This window comes from Pseudophryne corroboree, chromosome 3, assembly GCF_028390025.1.
Source record: "Pseudophryne corroboree isolate aPseCor3 chromosome 3, aPseCor3.hap2, whole genome shotgun sequence".
In the NCBI taxonomy this organism is placed as follows: Eukaryota; Metazoa; Chordata; class Amphibia; order Anura; family Myobatrachidae; genus Pseudophryne; species Pseudophryne corroboree.
The window spans coordinates 707,311,914-707,328,152 of NC_086446.1; the positions used below are offsets into that span (position 1 = coordinate 707,311,914).

General features: G+C 43.6%; 1 protein-coding gene across 1 annotated transcript in view; it reads right to left on the reverse strand.

Annotated features, from left to right (window-relative positions):
- LOC135056655 (alpha-2-macroglobulin-like) overlaps positions 1 to 16,239 on the reverse strand; it is a 234,536-nt gene that overhangs the window by 52,657 nt on the left and 165,640 nt on the right. Inside the window, exons 20-24 of the mRNA XM_063962101.1 lie at positions 15,479 to 15,599; positions 12,279 to 12,400; positions 10,740 to 10,791; positions 8,780 to 8,863; positions 8,487 to 8,663 (exon numbers count right to left, since the gene is read on the reverse strand). Coding sequence (XP_063818171.1) covers positions 8,487 to 8,663; positions 8,780 to 8,863; positions 10,740 to 10,791; positions 12,279 to 12,400; positions 15,479 to 15,599 — 556 coding nt within the window. The remainder of the gene's footprint in view (positions 1 to 8,486; positions 8,664 to 8,779; positions 8,864 to 10,739; positions 10,792 to 12,278; positions 12,401 to 15,478; positions 15,600 to 16,239) is intronic.

Here is a 16,239-nt window from a genome sequence, read left to right on the forward strand (position 1 = left end):
TAGGCCAAACTGTGAAAGAAATCAGCGTCTCTTTTATTGCTAGACGTACGCAGGATGATTGACAGGAAGCGGACGTTTGGGGGTGGCAACTGGTCGTTTTCTGGGAGTGTCAGGAAAAACGCAGGCGTTCCCAAGTGTTTTCAGGGATCTGCCACTGATCGGCATTTGCAAAGCTTTTTGCACGGAGTACGCAGACTTGCACGGGGCAGATGTTCTCTCTATCTGGGCGGCGACTATCTGATCGCAAACCGCTGCAAATTTGCCGCACAGCGATCAAGTCTGAATTAGGCCCTAGAGACATAAGCAATGAAAGGGTAAATAAACAGTCCATTCAGATTGCATGGAAATAGAAAAATATTTGTTCTGTATAACTAAATTCCTGTATAAACAAAACCACCGATGAACAATGTGATGGAGAAAACAATAGTAACCCCGTTTTGTAAATGCATACTAATAATATTATCTCCAGTGTCTGCATTTCGTATAATTTTGCCCCTGTATATTTTTTGGACAAAATGGGAATCACTTCTTCATATCACACTTAGGGCTTAGGGGGTAATTCAGACCTGATCGTAGCAGCCGGGAGCCTGAAGAAGACTCTAACATGCTTCAGAGCGGTAAGAGGGCTTCAGAGCGGTAAGAGAGCTTTAGAGCGGTAAGAGGGCTTCAGAGCGGTAAGAGGGCTTCAGAGCGGTAAGAGGGCTCCAGAGCGGCAAGAGGGCTCCAGAGCGGCAAGAGGGCTCCAGAGCGGTAAGAGGGCTTCAGAGCGGTAAGAGGGCTCCAGAGCAGTAAGAGGGCTTCAGAGCGGTAAGAGGGCTTCAGAGCGGTAAGAGGGCTTCAGAGCGGTAAGAGGGCTCCAGAGCGGTAAGAGGGCTTCAGAGCGGTAAGAGGGCTTCAGAGCGATAAGAGGGCTCCAGAGCGGTAAGGGGGCTTCAGAGCGGTAAGAGAGCTTTAGAGCGGTAAGAGGGCTTCAGAGCGGTAAGAGGGCTTCAGAGCGGTAAGAGGGCTCCAGAGCGGCAAGAGGGCTCCAGAGCGGCAAGAGGGCTCCAGAGCGGTAAGAGGGCTTCAGAGCGGTAAGAGGGCTCCAGAGCAGTAAGAGGGCTTCAGAGCGGTAAGAGGGCTTCAGAGCGGTAAGAGAGCTTCAGAGCGGTAAGAGGGCTCCAGAGCGGTAAGAGGGCTTCAGAGCGGTAAGAGGGCTTTAGAGCGGTAAGAGGGCTACGGAGCGGTAAGAGGGCTTCAGAGCGGTAAGAGGGCTATTAGCGCAGCGTAACATCTTAGTACATCCCGCCCTTAGTGCTCCTTGATGACTGAGTGTGGGAACCACTGTTGTATATGGATTGAATATGGCAGGACGGTTTTGGGCATAGCACACACAGGGTAAACCATGCCTACTTTCTAAAGAAGAGCCATTTTCTTGATTTCTATGCTTCTAGGTTGTAATCCCTGCAGTAGCATAATTCAGTCCTTCACTGCTCTCATATACTTCACCATCAATACCTATTGGCAATATTATTCAGTATGTATATATTATGTATGTATTCATTAAGATTTTTTGCAATTTTCTCTCTGTTCCATAACATCTTCTGCAATTGGCCTTAACATGTGACTTCCACAGTGATGATACATTGCTATGAGGAAGTAATATTGAGACCATTCATTTATACTCTACTGGAATATTACAGTCAAAGACAGAGAATCTAAATACTTCTGATCTTATTTGTATCAAACACCTTCCACATGAACTAATCAAAACTCATCAATGCCATATTTATGGATTGGATATATCAGTAACATCTGTGTTATAAAAGGTAGTATTTACTTTTATAATAAAAGGTAGGTGTTTTAGTAGGCCACTCTAATTACTGTACACTGCCTAAAACTTAGAAACATGTATCTAGACTTTGTATATCTAAAAAAAAGTTATTTAATCAGTTTATTGTGGACATGTACGTGAAAATAAGATTTTAAACCTACCGGTAAATCTATTTCTCCTAGTCTGTAGAGGATGCTGGGGACTCCGTAAGGACCATGGGGGTATAGACGGGCTCCGCAGGAGATAGGGCACCTAAAAAGAACTTTGACTATGGGTGTGCACTGGCTCCTCCCTCTATGCCCCTCCTCCAGACCTCAGTTAGAGAACTGCCCAGAGGAGATGGACAATACAAGGCAGGATTTAGCAATCCAAGGGCAAGATTCATACCAGCCCACACCAATCATACCATGTAACCTGGAACATACATAACCAGTTAACAGTATGAACAAACAACAGCAACGGTCCAAGACCTATTCCAACTGTAACATAACCCTTATGTAAGCAACAACTATATACAAGTCTTGCAGAGATTCCGCACTGAGACGGACGCCCAGCATCCTCTACAGACTAGGAGAAATAGATTTATCGGTAGGTTTAAAATCGTATTTTCTCTTACGTCCTAGAGGATGCTGGGGACTCTGTAAGGACCATGGGGTTTATACCAAAGTATCCAATCGGGCGGGAGAGTGCGTATGACTCTGCAGCACCGACTGAGCAAACAGCCAGGGTATCAAACTTGTAGAATTTTGCAAAAGTGTTTGACCCCAACCAAGTCGCTGCTCAGCAAAGCTGTAATGCCGAGGCGCCTCGGGCAGCAGCACAAGAAGAGCCCACCTTCCTAGTGGAATGGGCTTTAACCGAATTTGGTACTGGCAATCCAGCCATAGAATGAGCCTGCTGAATCGTATTACAGATCCAGCGAGCAATAGTCTGCTTCGAAGCAGGTGCGCCAATCTTATCAGCAGCATACAAGACAAACAGAGCCTCTGTTTTCCTAATTCTAGCCGTCCTGGCTACATAAATCTTTAAGGCCCTGACTACGTCCAGGGATCTGGAATCCTCCAGGTCACTTGTAGCCACAGGCACCACAATAGGTTGATCCATATGGAAAGAAGAAACCACTTTAGGAAAAAAAATTGCGGATGTGTCCTCAATTCAGCTCGATCCACATGAAAAATCAAGTAGGGGCTCTTGTGTGACAAAGCCGCCATTTCTGACACTCGCCTTGCTGATGCTAAGGCCAACAACATGACCACCTTCCAGGTAAGAAATTTCAACTCAACCTTGTTAAGCGGTTCAAACCAGTGTGATCTTAGGAACTGCAACACCACGTTCAGGTCCCATGGTGCCACTGGAGGCACAAAAGGGGGTTGGATGTGCAGCACTCCCTTTACAAACGTCTGGACTTCTGGAAGAGAAGCCAATTCCTTCTGAAAGAAAATCAAGAGGGACGAAATCTGTACCTTAACAGAGCCTAATTTCAGGCCCATATCCACTCCTGTCTGTAGGAAGTGGAGAAGACGACCCAGATGAAAATCTTCCGTAGGTGCATTCTTGGTCTCACACCAAGACACATACTTTCGCCAGATACGGTGATAATGTTTTACCGTCACCTCCTGCCTAGCCTTTATTAAAGTAGGGATGACCTCTTCCGGAATCCCCTTTTTCGCTAGGATTCAGCGTCCAACCGCCATGTCGTCACACGTAACCGCGGTAAGTCTTGAAATACACAGGGCCCCTGTTGCAACAGGTCTTCCCTCAGAGGAAGAGGCCAGGGATCCCGTGTGAGCATCTCTTGTAGATCCGAGTAGCAGGCCCTTTGAGGCCAGTCTGGGACAACGAGTATCGTCTGTACTCTTCTTCGTCTTATGATCCTCAACACTTTTGTGATGAGAGGAAGAGGAGGAAACACGTAGACCGATTTGAACACCCACGGTGTTATCAGAGCGTCTACTGCTACTGCCTGAGGGTCCCGAGACCTGGCACAATGCCCTCGAAGTTTTTTGTTGAGGCGTGACGCCATCATGTCTATTTGAGGAGTTCCCCAAAGACACGTTACGTCTGCAAAGACTTCTTGATGAAGTCCCCACTCTCCTGGATGGAGATCGTGTCTGCTCAGGAAGCCTGCTTCCCAGTTGTCCACACCCGAAATGAAGACAGCTGACAAAGCGCTTACATGATTTTCCGCCCAGCGAAGGATCCTTGTGGCTTCTGCCATCGCGACTCTGCTTCTTGTCCCGCCTTGGCAGTTCTCATGAGCCAATGCTGTGACATTGTCTGATTGAATCAGAACCGGTAGGTTTCGAAGAAGACTCTCCGCTTGTAAATGGCCCTGAGTTGCAACACATTGATGTGTAGACAGGACTCCTGGTCTGACCAAAGACCCTGAAAATTTTTTCCCTGTGTGACTGCTCCCCATCCTCGGAGGCTTGTGTCCGTGGTAACCAGGATCCAATCCTGAATTCCGAACCTGCGACCCTCCAGGAGGTGAGCACTTTGCAACCACCACAGGAGGGACACTCTGGCCCCTGGGGACAGAGTTATTTTCCAATGTAAGTGCAGATGGGACCCCGACCACTTGTCCAGAAGGTCCCATTGAAAAGTCCTTGCATGGAACCTTCCGAAGGGAATGGCCTCGTAGGCCACCCCCATTTTTCCCAGAACTCGAGTGCATTGGTGAACTGACACCCTTTTTGGTTTTAGTGGGTCTCTGACCATGTTCTGGATGTCTTGGGCTTTCTCTATTGGGAGGAAGACCTTCATTTGTTCCGTATCCAGTATCATACCTAGGAACGGAGGTCGATTTGTCGGAATCAACTGTGACTTCGGTAGATTTAGAATCCAACCGTGTTGCTGGAGCACTCTCAGAGAGAGCGCCACACTGCTCAGCAATTTCTCCCTTGATCTCGCTTTTATCAGGAGATCGTCCAAGTATGGGATAATTGTGACTCCATGCTTGCGCAGGACCACCATAATTTCCGCCATTATCTTGGTGAAAATCCTCGGGGCCGTGGAGAGTCCAAACGACAAATCTGAAATTGGTAATGACAATCCTGTACAGCGAATCTCAGGTATTCCTGATGGGGGGCATATATGGGGACATGAAGGTACGCATCCTTTATGTCCAGAGACACCATAAACTCCCCCTCCTCCATGTTGGATATTATCGCTCTGTGAGATTCCATTTTGAATTTGAATCTTTTTATGTACAGGTTTAGGGATTTCAGATTCAAAATAGGTCTGACCGAACCGTCCAGTTTCGGGACCACAAATAGGGTTGAGTAGTAACCTCTTCCCTGCTGGTGCAGAGGAACCTTTATTATCACTTGCTGTATACACAGCGTTAGAATTGCAGCTAACACTATATCCCTTTCCGATGTGGAAGCTGGTAGGGCCGATTTGAAAAATTGGCGCGGGGGCACCTCCTCGAATTCCAATTTGTAACCCTGGGAAACTATTTCCAACACCCAGGGATTCAGGTCCGGCCTGACTGAAAAGTCGAAGACGTGCCCCCACCGGTGCGGACTCCCTCGGGGGAGCCCCAGCGTCATGCTGTGAGTTTTGGAGCAGCTGGGGAGGACTTTTGTTCCTGGGCACCTGCAGAAGCAGATGCTCTTTTGCCTCTGCCCTTTCCTCTGGCGAGGAAAGAAGATCCCCGACCTCTTCTGGACTTGTGTGACCGAAAGGACTGCATCTGATAGGGTGTTACTTTCTTTTGCTGCTGGGGAATATATGGTAAAAAATTTGATTTACCTGCTGTCGCTGTGGAAACCAGGTCCGTCAGCCCATCCCCAAACAATACATCACCCTTATAGGGTAGTACTTCCATATGTTTCTTGGAATCCGCATCACCCGTCCATTGGCGAGTCCATAAGGATCTTCTCGCTGAGATAGACATGGCATTGGCCCTAGAAGCTAGCAATCCAATGTCCCTTTGAGCATCCCTCATAAATAAGACTGCGTCCTTTATGTGGGCTAGAGTTAAGAATATAGTATCCTTATCCATATTATCAAATTGATCTGTCAGCTCATCTGTCCAAGCTGCAATCGCGCTACACACCCATGCTGACGCAATTGTCGGTCTTAGCACAGCCCCTGTATGAGAATAAATACACTTTAAGGTATTTCTTGCCTGCGATCTGGTCCTTAAGGGCCGCTGTGTCAGGAGACGGTAGCGCCACTTTCTTGGACAAGCGTGTCAGGGCCTTGTCCACAGTGGGGGAAGATTCCCAAATCTCCCTGTCCTGCTTAGGGAAGGGGTATGCCATATAAATTCTTTTGGGGATCTGCAGTCTCTTGTCCAGAGTCTCCCAAGCTTTCCCAAAGAAATCATTAAATTTGTGAGATGCGGGAAAATTAATAATCTGTTTCTTTTCCTTAAACATGTGTACCCTTGTGTCCTTGTGTCGGGGACCGAGGGTTCATCCTCAATATGCAACACATCCCTTATTGCTACAATCATACACTGAATGATTTTAGTCACCCTAGGGTGCAATTTTACTTCGTCATAGTCGACACTGGAATCAGAGTCCGTGTCGGTAGTAGTGTCTTTTGTTAAGGGACGCTTTTGAGACCCCGACGGGCCCTGTGAGTCGGTCCAATCCAAGGATTGACCCCCTGATGTTCCCCCTAATTCAGCCTTATCAAGCCTTTTATGTAAAGATGCCACACTTGCATTCAACATATGCCACATGTCCATCCAATCCGGAGTCGGCACAACTGACGGGGACACACAACTCATTTGCTCCACGGCCTCCTTGGAGAAGCCTTCCACCTCAGACATATCGACACACAGGTACCGACACCCCCCACACACACAGGGATTACCTATAAGGGGACAAAACCTCAACCAGGCCCTTAGGAGAGACAGAGAGAGAGTATGCCAGCACACACCCAGCGCTTAATAACACTGGAAAGATATGACCAGATAGCGCTTTTATATAACTATAAATTGACCAGATTCCCACTCACTGCGCTCAAAATGCCCCCTCCTCTTTTTTCCAGCCTGAATGTTCAGCAGGGGAGAGACCAGGGAGCCAGCGTTTTCCTCATGCAGCTTCTGTGGAGAAAATTGCGCTGGTTAGTGCTGGGGATCAAGCTCCGCCCACCCGACGGCGGGCTTCGGTCCCGGTGATTTTTTTATAGAAAATGGCAGGGGATCATAGAATTAATGCCCAGCAGCCTAATCTACCTTGTCAGTGCCCAAATGTGAGGTTTATTGCTGCCCAGGGCGCCCCTCCTTGCGCCCTGCACCCTTCAGTGCTGCTCTGTGTGTGTGACTGGGAGCAATGAAGATCTGATGTCTTCTGCCACCTAAGATGTCTTCTGCCTTCTCATCCGTCTTCTGTCTTCGGCATCTGTGAGGAGGACGGCGTCGCGGCTCCGGGATGAACCCCAGGTGAAACCTGTGTTCCTACTCCCTCTGGAGCTAATGGTGTCCAGTAGCCTTAGAAACAGTGCCCAACTTGACAAGCCAGCTCTGCTTCTCTCTCTTCGGTCCCACAATGCAGGGAGCCTGTTGCCACCAGGACTCCCTGAAAATAAAAAAAACTAACAAAATTCTTATCCACAAAAAACTCTGGAGAGCTCTCTGCAGTGCACCCATTCTCCTCTGGGCACAAGATCTAACTGAGGTCTGGAGGAGGGGCATAGACGGAGGAGCCAGTGCACACCCATAGTCAAAGTTTGTTTTAGGTGCCCTATCTCCTGCGGAGCCCATCTATACCCCATGGTCCTTACGGAGTCCCCAGCATCCTCTAGGACATAAGAGAAAATAGAGACAGAAAGGCTTTTATTCACCCATACTAATCAGATCAAATTCAGAGCAGAAGACTATGGGGGGTATACAATTATGTCCAGACATAGCTATTCAATCCAGGCCATTTTCGACCACTTTTCAGTGTGCTATAAGTATAATGTACAATGGCAGAATGACATAATTGCTTGTTTTCTGAAATTTCTCTATCTCTTTCCAAGGCTTGATACATCTCTCCATTTTGATACAAATATATCAGAATAGACCTTAGCTCAGTATAGGTACAAAATAAAATAAAAAAACCTGTATCAATGTACTGAGTGAAATACATGTAGGAACAAGGAAATCAGAATATTAAAGCAACAGAATATGTTTTTATCACAGACTATGATTTAAACCCAAATAAGGGACAATATTGGGTGGTAACAGGTATATTCAGACTGAAAGGAAGAGCTAAGTCTTCTTTTTTTTACTTTCTTTGCTCCTGCTCCGCTTTAACAATAACACTCCTCTGTATTTTTTTAGATATGTGCGCAGACCCTCGTGGTTTGGATTTGGTTTTGCCAAAACCAACCTCAATGTTTTTGTTTTGTTTTTAGGTTTTGGCAACTGTTTTGTTTCGGAATTCAGATTTAAAATCCGAAGTTCAAGTTTTGTATTTAAAAAATAGGTCTAAATTGCATAATATTAGCTGTATTTATCAATTTTCAAGAAATCTAAAACCCAAAATTCGGATTTAAAATCTGAATTCTGTTATGGGAATAGATCTGGAATAGGACTGGATTCAGATCCTCCCAGGGGATCCAAACTGTAACTCTGTTCAGTTTTGAACCACAAAATTCAGGTGGGTTTGTATTTCTGAAGAACCGAACAGCATATCTTTAATATTTATTAAGATACACAGCTCACATAACGTACTTTCAATCATGGCTTTCACTCCCTTTTCCTTGAGTTCTGGAGTTAGTTCTTTGGTACTCTGTAGATACTGCATTGTGTACACATATCTAGATAGCTTTGCCATGTTCTGCTCCCCACATCCATCAGCCATATCTACAATGTTGTCCAAGTTAATGACAATATTGCCCATGAGATCACCTGCAAAGCAAGTTATAATAGTTAGTTATAATGCAATGGCGCTAACATTAATGTACTTGTAAATCAAAATAATATTATCCAATCTCAATGAGGTTCTTCCTCAGCAGACTCCTCACCCAAAACAATCATGTGTGTATGGGCGGAGCCTGGCACAAATCTCTCTGGCACATGGAAGGAAACGTGGATTTTCTCACTGGTATCTGGCAAGAAAACATAAAATTCAATTGGGAGAGTAAATTTGTTAACTTTAAAAAATACCAACTGGAAGAAATGTTCCACAACAGGTACAGCAGAGGGGATATTAATTCAAGGGAGATAAAAATCAAAAGTAAATAATATTTTAACACCCATGGCTTGATAACTCATGACTTTTTAATCAATATGTCAAAATAGTTCATCTCTCTATTTAGGTAAAGTAACTACTCTGTAAATAATCAATATAGTTATAACTTTGCATAACCTGATATTTCCTAAATATATCCACAAGAGCCACAATATTGCATCTATTTTGTTAAGAAATACTTTTCTGTATAATGTTAATAATATAATATCTATAGTAACTTTAAAACTTTAATGAATGAATGAAGGAATGAATTAATTAATTATTTATTGATATAATAAAAAGTAGAACTGGATGCTGAGCCCAATCTTTCATAGCAATAAGTAGAGATGAGCAGTCCGGATAACAGCTCCTAACTTCGGTGATCCAAGTCCACCCAAGATGTGTCTTAGGTATTCTCGCCAGACACAGATCCCGCATTGAGATCATATGTCATCCTCCCAGCGTAGGATTGTTGCGGGACTTGGATTCTATACAAGGCACCATGGCTAGGACTCGGTGCCATTTCACAATAACGCATGCTGCTGTATGCTGCACCATACTCTGCTTTATTGTCTGTGCCGTATCCAGACTCCCAAGTGGTTGTGTTCTATAGTGACTGTGTATGGGGCCACACTGCACACTGCTGTGCTATACTCTGCTGTATTGGCTGTGCTGTGTCCAGATTCACAAGTGACTGTGCTCTGTATAATGACTGTTTAGGGGTGTGCTGCACGCTGCTGTCTGCTGCAGCTGTACTCTGCTGTATTTGCTGTGCTGTATTGGTGTGGCTGTGCTGTATTGTATTGCTGTGCTGTATTATCAAGAGACTCCAGACTCAAAAGTGGCTGTGCTCTGTATAGTGACTGTGTATAGGGGCACGCTGCTGTATGCTGTGCTGTACTCTGCTGTAAATTGTACTGTTTGGTGTGGTTTACCCTAGGGCGCATTGTCCACTTGCATCTATAAGCCCTGTGACCCTATGCAGTTTCAACTGCTCTGAGTGTTCAAAAAATAAAAATATATACATATATCTATGGTTTGTACTGTTCTGTGCACTGTACCTCAGTACGCTGTGGCAAAATTGTATAGATGTGCTATAAACTGCCGCTGCTCTACTGCTTAGTAACCAGCCAGCTCTCTGCAGCCTTTCACCAATATTGAAGAAACAATATTGTGAGATGTGCAGTGCTCGAAATTGACTGGAAATGACTGGAAATTAATGTTATTGAGGTTAATAATACTCTAGGAACAAAAAAAGCTAAAATTATGTGATTTTAGCTTTCTTTGATAATGTTTGAAAAAAATGGAAATGTGGTTTGGCAAATCCAAATCCAAAACCGGACAACGACGAATCATGGCCAAATCCAAATCCAGCAAAAATGATCCGGTGCACATCTCTAGCAATAAGTAACATTTCCCCAAGGTAGCAAGATAATTGTGATTTGCAGCAAAACGTAACTTTTTATTGATGAGATCCTAGCACTTTTAATCATAATAATGATAATCAGGGTCCAAAGTGATCAGGTTATCTGATCTAAAGATGAGTCTCAACTAACATACTGTAGAACGTATTGTGCTAGACTTTAATTATTATGTCCAACTGTAATAATTGAACTGTATCCTTTGAACTATATCCATTGTAAGGTTCAAAAAGGGTTGAGATTACCTAAAGGATAAAAAAAGGGGCAGACTAGGTGGGCCAAGTTATTCTTATCTGCCGACAAATTCTATGTTTCTATGCATCCTTCACTCACCTGCTGGGTACAGAAGGAAGGTCTCTGTCTTCTGCTCTTCATGGCCTCTAGCCTAAAATAAGCATAAAAGTTATGATGTCATTAATGGTGTAGTAGAAAATACCAGAGGAGAATACAATAAGTTTAATCATTTTGACCATGAAACATAGGTTGCATACATTGAACCATCAGAATGCAAAGGTGATCTCAGTTCTGCTCAAAAAATTTTGGATTTACCTCCGGTGTGTGTGGCTATCTTGTGTGTATGTGACCCCCTGAGACAGCAAATGAGAGAACTACATCTCCCAGTATCCACCTCCTCGCCAAGCAGCCCGCTCACCACCCAGCAGCTACATTAACTTGCTTCCTAGCAGCCCCCTTGCCAGTGGGAAGACAAAAGGGAGACCACCAGGAGACGTGGAGACCACAGGAGAGATAAGATTTTTTTTTTTTTTTTTATGTAATTACTCTCCCAAGGTTTGCTAGGGGTTTTTTTTTTCAGTGAAAACCTTGCACCCAATTGAATTCTCCCTTAGAGAAGGTAACAATAACAATGAAAATTTGTAATTATATGTGAAAAAGGGAACATTTTCTGTTAACTTACATCAATTCTCTGTCAGGAAGTGCCCAATGGAGACTGAGGGAGAGATGTATCAAGCCTTGGAGAGTAATAAATTGGAGAAGTTGCCTAAAGCAACCAATAAGTTTGTAAATGACATTTCAAAGACTGTGATAGATAAATGACGGCTAGAGGCTAATTGTTTGCTTTGGGTAACTTCCCCACTTTATCACTCCCCAATTCTTGTTATCTCTCCACCACTAAGAAGGGAGACACACAACAACAGATTGAGGATCTCACACTGATGAAGTAAGAGAATAGATGCATCCACTCTACACTCTTTATTTCTTATTTCTGCATTTAATTGTGTCCATATGAGCACACATGCTTCCTGGTGGGACACGTGGAAGTACCTGAACAGTATGTGGTGGGGAATGATCAGAGTATTAGTTATATTTAGGGGGCAAGAGCAGTGGAGTCACAAGGGGGGTGACACCAAAGTGCCAACTCATGATCAGTGACAGGAGCTACAGTAGGTGCTGCACTGTAACATTACAGTGCAGCAACCCGGCTCCTGTCACTGTGTAAGAGGGGGCACTGAAGTAGGAGCACTTCCTGGGGGCAGCCTGCTCCTTCCAAACCCCCAGCATCATGAAAACTGGGATCGGGAAGGCAATTCATGCCCCCGTCCCGTGAGTCCACGCACCCATCCCACAAAGCAATTCCCTCTTTTGAGCCCATCGCACTGGGTGTCTATAAGCTTAGTGACGCCTCTAGGCAAGAGTAGGGAGGTGTCGCCAAGCTCAGAAATATAGGGCAGGCTATAATAGAGTTCGAGATTGGCTGATATCCCACTCATCTGGCGATCTTGGACCCTATTACATCCCGCCCATAGTGTGGGATATGTGGCAAGTTTTGTCTGTCCATTATAGTTCGCAATGAGAGACGTAAGATGTGCCCTTGTAGGGCCCTAAGCTGTGGTACTATGTTTTAACTCTTACCTTGACCACAACAGTTTTCTCAATAGAGTCTTCTCTATGATCCTTTCCCAACAAAAGTGAATCTTCAGTACATTCTCCTTCCAACTGCAGAGAACCACTGCTCACATGGATCTTTAAGTTCTCTATAAAGTGAAGATAGGACAATGATATTTAGTAAGTAGGCTAGCGGTATCCTGATGATAGATCAACCATGTCTAGGTAGACAGTCAATAGGTCAAAACCATATGGTCAACATGAATTAGGTTAACAGGTACAAAACGTTGACAGATGAAAGGTTGGCAGTGCTTAAGGTTGACTGGTACAAAAGGTCAACATGTTTAGAATATCAACATGCCAATTGGTGACATACAAATGGTCGACACGTTTCTTGGGGGGCGGTTTCGCATTTCCCAACATTTGTTTGATTTACTATCCATGTGGACATTGATTGGGAATAGTAAGATTACCTAAAAAGTGGTGAGTGAAGAGTGCCCGCGAGGTTACATGTTTGTCCTGATGATGGTGACATATGATGAAATATACAAGATTTGACAAAAAAGTGTGTCGACTATTTGTGTCGACCATTGTCATGTTGACCTTTTAACCTTGTCGACCTTTTGTACTTGTCAATCTAATGCATGTCGACCATTCAGTGTTGACCTTTTCAAAAAAACTAAATAACTGCTTGAAAGCGCCCAAGTAATAGACTATAAAATACCAAAATTTCCCTGATATGGCGCGCAGCCGACAACACTAGGTGTGTGTTATATAGAGATTGCAAAAAACAGGGAAACGGCTGCGCAGTGTATCAGGGAAAAAATGAAAAGAGCCGACGTTTTGTTTAAAAATTAACACAATTTATTAGCCATGAATACTGAATAAAAATATGTTTTTCATAAAACTAGTAATTTAAAAGTTAGTAGTATGTATAACTGTATAATGAAACACACCTTGATGAATATAGGTATCGTAGGAAATTTAGGAGCAGCTTATATAAGGAGACTTGTTGAAGATCCGTAATTACTCACAAGGTTTTCACTTGTGGATTCATTTGTATAGATGATAAATGAAAAACGGTCCCAAATAGTGCACAATGTGCCCGTCACAAAGCTGTGTTGCTGTAATGTATACCTCTCCTGTGGGCTGGTCTGAGACCGGGCGTCCCCGGTTCTTGATCCTGCGTTGCCCACTCGTGCTGTGCAGCAAGGAGATGGTAAAAGCCGCCGGGCTGATGTAGTACGTGAGACGGATGTAGCTGATAGGAGCCGCGTGCTGGTGTGTGCGGCTTGCGGGAACCGAAGTGCCGAAATGAAAGTCCGTTGGATCTTGGCAGAGAGCTGCTGGTGTAGATACCTGGATCAAGGTGGATGATGAGGCGGGGTCCTAACGCGTTTCGTCACGTATCACGTGACTTTTTCAAAGTGTTGACCTTTTGACTGATAGCCTAAACAGTGTTGATTTTTATACCACACCCAGACCAGCTATCACATTTTTAAATTTCTTGTATTGCTACCATTTTATTATGTCTACAAACTTTATATATTATTATTATTTAGTAAAAGTTGCACTTTTACATTGTTTCACAATGATTTTCAAGTGGAGCCCATGTCTCAGAGCACAGCTCTCCAGAACTTAGCAACTTAGACTTAGCAACTGAGAACTTAGAACTTAGAAGTATTCGGACACCTCACCATTACACCAACAGGGCCTGTAACTTCATTGTATTCAAATACATATACTTTAATATGGAGTTGGTCCCCCTTTTGCAGATATAACAGCTTCCACTCTTCTTGGAAGGCTTTCCAAAAGATTGTGTTTTGGGGGGAATTTGTGCCCATTCATTTGTTGCGCATTTATAAGGTCAGGCACTGATGTTGGACGAGAAGGCCTGGCTCGCAAGCTCCATTCCAGTTCATTCCAAAGGTGCTCGATAGGGTTGAGATCAGAGTTCTGTTCGGGCCAGTCATGTTCATCCGCACCAAACTCATCAAACCATGTCCTTTCTCTTTGTGCACTGAGGCACAGTCATGTTGGAATAGAAAAGGTCCTTACCCAAATTTCACGGTTGGCATAAAGCAGTCAGACAGGTAACGTTCTCCCAGTATCTGCCAAACGCAGACTCGCCCATCTGACTGCCAAACAGAGAAGCGTGATTCATCACTCCACAGAACACTTTTCCACTGCTCCACAGTCCAGTGTCGGTCTGCTATATATCACTCCATCCGACACTTGGCATTGGACGTGGTTATGTGAGGCTTGCATGCAGCTGCTCGCCATGGAAATCCATTTAATTAAGCTCCCGCCGCATAGTTTTTGTGCTTACATTAATGCCAGTGGAAGTTTGGAACTCTTCAGCTATGGAATCAGCAGAATGTTGGCGACTTTTACGCACGATGCGCCTTAGCAGTTGCTGACCGCGCTCTGTGATTTTACATGGCTGAGTTGCTGTCGTTCCTAAATGCTTCCACTTTCTAATAATTTCACTTACAGTTGACCGTGGAATATACAGCAGGTAAGAAATTTCACGAACCTTATTGCAAAGGTGGCATCCTATCACAGAACCATGCTTGCAGTCACTGAGCTCTTCAGAATGACCCAAATGTTTACAAATGGAGACTGCATGGCTAGGTGCTTCATTTTATACACCTGTGGCAAAGGGTCTGATTGAAACACCTAAAGTCAATAATTAACAGGTGTTGCCAAATACGTTTGTCCATATAGTGTATCTCTAGTATATGTGTAAAGCAGCAGAGGTTTATAGGTTCTACTGTATAAACTAAAAACAAACCATCTCTGTATTTTGTGACTCATTCACATTGTTTGGTGGTACATACAATCAATACCATTTGATCATGCTAGTTTTATGGGTTAATGTATTGAAACAAGCTGTGCAAAGTGTTATAAAGTGGACCAGTGGAGAAGTTGCCCATATCAACCAATCAACTACGAGGTAGTACATTCTATAAAATGATAAGTAGAAGCTTATTTGTTGCTATGGGGACCTCTCTACCGGTCCATGCCTCCAGTCTTTTCATTGCTTGATACATCAATCCCATAGTCACTATCAGGTTTTACATCTTTAGAAACTGAATTTGCTGGGAGGTATGTATAGTAAGAAGGATAATGGTGAACATGGTGCTATTGCTAAACCTTAAGTACAGTATACATTTTAATATCTTTAAACTCGATCATTTCAAATTTATCACAAAGCTATACAGTACTTATGTGTAGGGCTGTGGCTTCCCAGGTAAAGTGTGTTGATTGGCCTTCACAGATACATCTGGCCTGCTCCTTCTTTTGGACAGTTAAGAAATCCTCTGAATCAGATAGTGATACCACCACCTGCAATAATGACACAGTAAAAGCAACATAAAAAAGTAAAAAAAAGATGTGCTGCTTGTAAGAAAACAGTACAAGAGGACCAAAACATTTGTTTTATAGGTTATACAAGCTACAGTAAATAGAAAATGTTTGAAACAGTTTTGTGTAGAAGTTACACCCTTTCAAAACATGTTTACCTGGTGACTCATATTTACAAGATTTGGCATCTTAGACTGGCTTTTGGCTCGCTACCACTGACAACTCATTGCTACTGGAAAATATGGTGTTGGTACAGTAGTAGCTAGAAAAATCCACAGTCACACTTGAGTTGTTGGTGGATCCGCTGAAGCTTATGTATACAGGACACCATGTTAGTATACTGTTTGACATGGGTTATTAATTCTGCCACAAATATTCAGTATAAGCTGGAAGTATTAATTCATATTTAGAATATAGCAATTGGATTTTGCAAACCCATCAAACAGTCCTATCATGGGTCAGATAACGGATCAATGATAAATCTAAAAAATGTAACAAAATTAAAAGACTATATTAATATGATTTTAAATTGTAATGACTACTGTTCAAGTAAAACCAATATATGAATAATTATCGATGACAAGCTTATATTGAAAACAACATAATTAAAACTGCAAATACT